The sequence below is a fragment of the Magnolia sinica genome, chromosome 6 (genome assembly GCF_029962835.1).
Source record: "Magnolia sinica isolate HGM2019 chromosome 6, MsV1, whole genome shotgun sequence".
NCBI lineage: Eukaryota > Viridiplantae > Streptophyta > Magnoliopsida > Magnoliales > Magnoliaceae > Magnolia > Magnolia sinica.
The window spans coordinates 883,304-890,941 of record NC_080578.1 but is presented as its reverse complement, the minus strand read 5'-3'; the positions used below and the strand labels follow the sequence as shown (position 1 = coordinate 890,941).

Sequence of the window (7,638 nt, the reverse complement as noted above, 5' to 3'; positions counted from 1 at the left end):
CCCCTAGTAAGGTGGGCCATGATGAACTGGACAAATGTATGGGTGTAAAAAATAATAATGATAATACTAATAATAATAAATCAGTTGGAGTTGCGTTGGCTTAGCTGAGCTCTTGTAGGTTATCAGAGGTTTAGGATCTTCCAACAAAGGGTGATTTTTGAAGAATCACCAATCTGCTGCCCATCATTTCAACGGTCTAATGTATAAACCTGTGGGGACATACTTGCAAGTACTCACGTATCAATGATCTGATAGTATTTTTTCCGGTTCTTATTGTGCATTCGCGATATTTGGTGCAAAATATCATGAAATGCAATCAAACACACCCCTTACTAAGAAATAAAATTTATAATTTTTTATTTTCTTAAAAAATCGAAAGCATTCATATCAAGTTTTCTGTGTAGACTTGACTCGGCCAATTTGGAGTCTGGAGTCAATCCCGGCGGGTCGTCCGAGTATACTGGGAACCCACGAGCTTCTCCCCTCAGAAAGCATATGTAATTACAGTAAAATCAAAGGGCAGCAAGCAACAACCGGGCTCCTACGAGGGACCTTCTCAACGGTAACACTCAAAAAGCATCCGCAACGGCCTCATAAACGGAGCCCAAGCTTTGAAAAAGCCATCATCTATCACCTTTACCTTCGGAACTATAAAAGCCAACCCCTTCAACACCCTCCCATTCATCCATTCCGGCCAACACTATGAAAGCTCCAAGGCACCTCTTTCTCTCTCTTCTTTTCATCTTCTTCTCCCCAACTCCAACAGGTCAGTTTCTAAAACCACTCCTTTAATCTCGCTAATCTTATCATAATTAAGGGGTGCACTCTGGTGGTGCTGGGCACAAGTGGGGCCCACATGGCTTATTAACGATATCCGTCGGGTTTCATCACATCACCCACAGAGCCAAACCTCAGGTGGACTACAGCACTGGACACAGTTTGCAGGGTCGCTCACTCTTGATTTCGGCAGAGGGCCCACCACGTTGTGTATATGAAATCCAGGCGGTTCAGATGCTTCATCTACAATGGATGAAGGGTAATGACAAAAATCAGCCCTGTTTTGCAACTTAGGGATGTCCCTCTTGAGGATCGAGGGTGATCATTCTTTCCTACCTTGTTCCCTGCTCTGTGGCCGACCAGAGTTTTGGATAGGGTTGTATCTCCCACCTTGTTCCCTGTTCTGTGGAATGTGGCCCAACACAGTTTTGGATAGGGTTGTATGGATACAGCAGCCGGCCTTGGCGTAACCTGTGGGGATGATCAATGGAGAAACCGGATTGCGTGCACTCGGTAGGCTTTTATCATAATGAGTAAACTCTGTTGGGCCCACCGTAAATGTATGCGGTTTATCCATGCCATCTGTCCATCCATTTTTCCAGCTCATTTTAGGGGTTGAGCCGGAAATTGAAGCATATACAAAGCTCAAGTGGACCACACCACAGGAAACAGTGGGTATAATGATTTACACGGTTGAAACCTTCCTAGGGCCACGGTGATGTCTATTTGTTATCTAACCTGTTCATAAGATAATACAAACATGACTTCCATGCCCCCCAAGAATTTTCAACTGTGGACATTCAATTCCCACTGTTTCCTGTGGTGTTCCACTTGAGCTTTGGATATGCTTCATTTTTGGTATCAAGCTCTAAAACTATCTGTCAAAATAGATAAAACACATAAATCAGTGGGCCCCACAGTTTACTCGTACAATCCGCTACCCACATTTGATGGACTAGTTCGATGTACTAAACACACCCTGTGGACCCAACATCTTGCCGGAACCACTGGAGGGCATCTCCTTAGTTAAACACCCCATAACAGTCGCTATCTTTTCCTGTCAACAATAGCGGCCAAAGAGATTGGTATCTGCTACGGTCAAGTAGCCAACAACCTCCCGTCGCCAGCTGAGGTTGTCCATCTCCTCAAAACAAATGGAATCTCGAAGATCCGCCTCTTTAATACAGAACCGACCATCCTCCAATCCCTGTCTGGCACTGGGATTGATCTCATGATAGGCGTTCCAAATGAGATCCTGCCTTCCCTCGACAACCCTGATTCCGCCGCCGGCTGGCTCCAAACCAACATTCTCTCTATTATATCAGCTGATCAGATCAAATACATCGCAGTTGGAAATGAGATCTTCTTGAAAGATCAGTACTACACACCTTACCTTGTACCTGCCCTACGCAATCTCTATGAGGTGCTCCAGACTCTACACCTGCAGGACAAGATCAAGCTCTCATCACCACAAGCAGCATCAGTGCTCTCAACCTCATTTCCACCATCACTCGGAGCTTTCGACAGCTACCTGCTACCTGAAATGCGTCAATTACTACAGTTCCTGCAAGAGACTCAGGCACCTTTCATGGCAAACATCTACCCATTCTTCACATACGCCAACAATCCAAGGTATGTCTCCCTGGAGTACGCACTGGGGGGTTCGGGGCCCCCAGAACAAGATAGTGGCCTGGAATACAATAGTCTCTTCGACGCAGCAGTGGATGCCTTCGTGGCAGCTATGGAAAGGGAGGGGTTTGCAGGGATTCCAGTAACAGTGACAGAAACTGGGTGGCCCACAGCAGGCAACGATGCAGCAGGGTTGGACAAGGCGATGGCATATAACGGTAACATCATCAGACAGACTGTCAATGGTGTTGGGACACCAAAGAGACCGGGAGTTGGTTTGGAGGTGTTTTTGTTTGGGTTGTTTGATGAGAACCAAAAGGGTGGGGAGGAGTACGAGCAGCACTTTGGGATTTTCAGTGTTAACGGTGTTAAGGCCTACAACATCAGCTTTGTTTAGAGTAGATGTCTAAACAGAGTTGGCACTCTTTTGTTTCATCTTCATTTCATATCAAGTGAATTTTTCACACCAAATCATTTGTAATTTGGAGAGGGAAATCTTCATACTGTAATTTGGTTTTCCATCTGAAAAGCTCTAATTAAGAAAAAGTAGCATTAATAATTCCAAAACGCTCCCAAAATAACACAACCATAATCAAAATTTCTTCAAACATCTCCAAAAGAAGAATAGAATAGGCAAAAGAAAAGAAAATTTAAGACCTAGGTTTCTCTTTCTTCTCCTTGAAAAGCGCCAACAGCGATACGCCAGAAACCTTCACCACCTTGAACCTGACTCCAGGAATATCTCCAACAGCATGACCCTTACGGCCAAATCCAGCAATCAAAACTTCATCCTGGGAAGGAGGAAAAAAGGAAGACAAAAAAGCTAAGGCAAACTTCAAAAAAAATAATCATGAAAGAAAGAAAAAAAAAAGGTATGGACCAATTCACACATTTTCCTCGATGTAGTTCAGGCAACCGTCATTGGGGACAAATGCTGCTATCTTCTTTCCGTTCTTAATCAATTGAACTCTCGCACACTTACGGATAGCAGAGTTGGGCTGCTTAGCTTCAATTCCGCTGCATAGAAATTTAATAATGAACTTTTACTAGAAAGAAAAAGAGTGTAGTGGCGAAGGGAAATAAAATGGGTGTCAGGAAATAGAACATACATCTTCTCAAGAACGATTCCCTTGGCATGGGAAGAACCTGCAAATGGTTTCTTCCATTCATTTCCAAGATGGCTTTTCTTGTATGATTTGTCAGCCCATTTTTGTCTCCTCCTGTGTGTTTTGAGCTTGCGCCCAGCTCCCATACCACGAGTCTTCCTGTCATAAACAAGATCCTATACCTTATAAGAACACACACACACACACACACACACACACACACACACACAAATCCTAAAAAAACATGTGTTGTAGAACATGCTTAAGAGTTGTAACAGTGACAACGCATCTGTGCACCAGTAGGCATGGCAGTAGACTGGTCTAGGCAGGTCAGTGTAAGCACAAAGCACAAGCCCAACCCAATTATTAATTGGGCCAAATGGTTTGACAGACCCCAGCCAAACCCATTTTGTAATAGGACCATCTATTTCAGGCTCAAGCATGTCCGTTTGACACATATAAGGGCCTTTTCTTGAACTTGGGTTGGGCCTTGATAGAAAATTTTGGGAAACCCAAGCCGAACCTTATCAGACTGGGACCCAAAACCAAATGGGCCAGCCCAGCCTGTTGCTACCCTCCTAGTGCAATGTCAAAGATTTCAAGAAAGCATTCATATAAAAGCTCAATAACAATAAAATTGAGGGATGAACACTTACTATAAGTGAATCAAAGAAAAGACAGTAACTCCTAAAATGACTTGGGAATTTAGCATCAAGGAACAATGCCTGAACCTGGCAGCATCTAGTATTCCAGAATGCCATACCTTAGAAGTCAGCAGATGTAACAGTGCATGTTCCGACATCACAAAATGTGATGTTGAGGCAGAGCTTTGTGACCACCTTAGTTACCGAAACAAGTGCAGATACAGAAACAACAGGAGGAAAATAAACTATATATTATGACCCTAGGCATCTAGGAACTGTGAGATTATGAAGAGGGAGTAAAACCCCTCAACCAATGATTCCTCTTACCACTTAACCAACCATACAACTGTGGTAAAAAGTGAAAAATCTATTTACTTATGTGAAAGTGTTAAAGAAAAATACTCAAAAGAGAAAACACATTATTGCGGATTCAAACACTCATCCTCCCCTCTCTTCCCACAAGGTCTTAACCACTTGACCAACTATGCACTTGTGACAATTATATATATATATATATATATATATATATATATATATATATATATATATATATATAAGTGTGAAGACGCATGCGGATTCAAATGTATATGAATAAACAAGGGTATGAATCATGGTCCTACCTTTTCATCATGTGGATAGAGTTATTAGTAGAAGATCAAAAGACGAATAATGGGTGGATAAAGAGGTCCAATGGTAGATCATTCATGACCTATGGTTCACCGATCCATTTGGTGAGTCAATGGTTAAGGATCATCTTTCATGGCTGGATTGATAGATCTAACAGATGGATCTTTCTAAGTTGATGATCAACAGTTGAATGTTCATGGAAGAGAAAAGTGAACATGGTGATTTATCTGAGAGTTCAAGGATGAACTTGTGCATGAGTTCCTTATAAGGATTACTTACTTTGGAAGTGCAAACTCATATCATCTCGGTGGGGTATTATCCAATTATGGCAGGTTCTGATTATGGAAGGTAGGTAAAAAAATCTTGTACCCCAAAAATTCACTAGGGGTATTACAAGGGGTCATTTGGGTTCATCGGTTCTCCATATCATGCTACAACAGCAGTGCCTTCATGCTGAGCACTGAATCTTATTATATGAGAACATGCTTGCTCCAAGATCATCTTCATGCTTAGCAATGAACCAAGTAGAATGATGTGTCCTACGTTCCCCATGTAGGAGTGCTAACTGTGGTCAGATTGTGACCCATAAGCTGTGGAAGTCCACTGTGGATTAATGTTGTCTTCTGCTGGGTTTTCACAGGTATTCCCTGATTCAAGCAAAACATTCCAACGAATGGGCTGCCACATGGAAAAAGGAAAAAAGAAAAAAGAAAGAAATTTTCCATGGAAAACAACACTCAGAAACAAATGGTTAGATTGCCGTCAGAAACCACAATTTTCCATCGCCACTGGAATCCATGTCATTTTTGTATCCACACTGTAGGTTCTTGAATCCGTGTTAGTTTTCATATCCACAGTGTAGGTTTTCTTCATCGAAACACCACCTAAAGAACTGACCTGGATAGCTCCAATCAATGGAGCTGTGCATTCCCAAAAAGATACGAAACTCAAAATTTTATCTACAATCAATATGGATCGCCCAGTGAGGGATACGGCGAGGAAAATAAAGATCATCAAGGTACATATCCTAGTTTTGAACCCTCTAAATTCTTCTAGGAGGACGAACAACACAAGAATCTGTAGGTAAAGATTTTCATTTTGAAGTGATTTTACGCTATGCGCAATCAAATGTGGGGCCACTCTAATGGAAGGTTCATACCAACTATAAGATCTTCCAAGCCTCCAATGCAATCATTTGCACGATCTAAATGAGTTTTATAACATCAATCAGTTCTTCTAACACCACAATCAAAAGACAATATTATATATACAATCCAAGCATAAAATCCTTCCCTGTTATTATAAATCTAAAAAGAAAAAAGGACCAACTTCCAAACCCTAGAACAGCAAGATCTAAATCCAGTAGTCCTAAAGATAATCAGAGACTGAAAGAGAACTTGAACCGTAGAAACATAGAGAGAGTGCTTACCCCATTTTCGCAGAATCTGTCTCTCGTGCAGACGGAAAGGAGAGAGGGTTCGGGAAACAGAGGAAGAACGCGTCGATAAACCCTAGCCCTTTTATACCGTTCTATCTTAGCTTGAAATTACAGAAATATCCATAACGATCATTATATTTACGAATAACCCTCGAGCTGTAAATGTCCAAAATATCCCTCCATGTCAGGGCTGTCATTGGGCCCGACTTGGGCTGGAGTATTAGGTCCCAGGGCTGGCCCGAGCTTAAAATTCAAGCCCATTTTTCAGTCCGGGCGAGCGTGGACCATAACAACGGCCCATCAGTTCCGTCCAAGTTTGTCTCAGCCTCCCGTTAGGGCTTGCTAATGATAACTCTCTCTCTCTCTCTCTCTCTGCGCTATGGGCCTACATAACAGTTTATGTGTAAAGCTGAGACTGCACATACTCAGGCTCAGGCTCGAGCTGTACTATTTTCGCTTGTAGCAGGCCCGAGCTGGGTTTGGGCCTACATAAAAATGTGGCTTGGGCTTGAACAGAGCTTGTCAAGCCCATTGATACCCATTTTGCGGCTAATATGATTAGTAAATTTAAAACTGAAAAAAATAAAAATACACTACCTACTTAATATAGAAGTGGCATTGCAGTGCATCTTTAAAAAGAGTTTATTATCATTGGAGTAACCTCATTTCCTTAATATTTCTTAACAGGTTGGCCGCTCACTTGTGCCCAATGTTTATGTGAAATCTACCCGACCGACAGTTAAGTAGTTCACCCCCTGTTAAGACCATGGCTTAAAAATCAGCTCTACTGCGTGTTTCGGGTGGACCATAAGATTATAAAATGTGTACAGGGCAACCCTCACCCTCCAAACTATTTCCCTACTTGTGTCCCACTTAAATCATGGATGGGCTTGATGCTCGGGCCCCAAGATGTAAAATTTGGTGTGGCATCTAATGGTTGAAGCGGATTTTATATAATAATATTCAAAGATGACCTAGCAAAAATTCAAGGGGTGGTTGATTCAAGCAAGCTTGATCTTTTTTTAGCTGGCCCACCAAATGTTGGATTACATATCTAATGGTCGGAGTGGATCTCACACACACATCATGGTGGACTGAAAAAACTAAGGTGCGTCCTCTCAAACTATTAAAAGACAGATTTTAGAGAAATTTTAGGAGAACCTAACCTTGATTATCTAAGTCATCTACTGCCATGTTTATGTGAGATATGCTTTGTAATCCCACGTTAGGTACGAGGCTTCAAAAAATAAGCACAAATTGTGATTCCGGTGAGGCATATAAAGGAATCAGTTGAGAACTAAACAGCCACCCTTTGATTTAAATAGGGCCAATGTTACGATTAATCCGCTTGAACCATTAGATGTCATACCAAAATTATGTTTGGGGCCCAAAAATCAGACCCATTCGTGATTCAAGT

At 41.9% G+C, this 7,638-nt stretch overlaps 2 protein-coding genes across 2 annotated transcripts; one reads left to right on the top strand and one right to left on the bottom strand.

Moving 5' to 3' along the window:
- Positions 1-432: 432 nt before the first annotated feature.
- On the top strand, positions 433-3,062 carry LOC131247867 (glucan endo-1,3-beta-glucosidase-like). The gene is made up of 2 exons (XM_058247779.1): positions 433-766; positions 1,848-3,062. The coding sequence occupies exons 1-2, from the start codon at positions 703-705 to the stop codon at positions 2,801-2,803; spliced, it is 1,020 nt and encodes a 339-aa protein (XP_058103762.1). The 5' UTR covers positions 433-702; the 3' UTR covers positions 2,804-3,062.
- Positions 2,943-6,362, bottom strand: LOC131247868 (small ribosomal subunit protein uS12). The gene is made up of 4 exons (XM_058247780.1): positions 6,213-6,362; positions 3,516-3,671; positions 3,297-3,423; positions 2,943-3,197 (listed from the first exon to the last, which is right to left on the bottom strand). The coding sequence occupies exons 1-4, from the start codon at positions 6,215-6,217 to the stop codon at positions 3,057-3,059; spliced, it is 429 nt and encodes a 142-aa protein (XP_058103763.1). The 5' UTR covers positions 6,218-6,362; the 3' UTR covers positions 2,943-3,056.
- Positions 6,363-7,638: the final 1,276 nt, after the last annotated feature.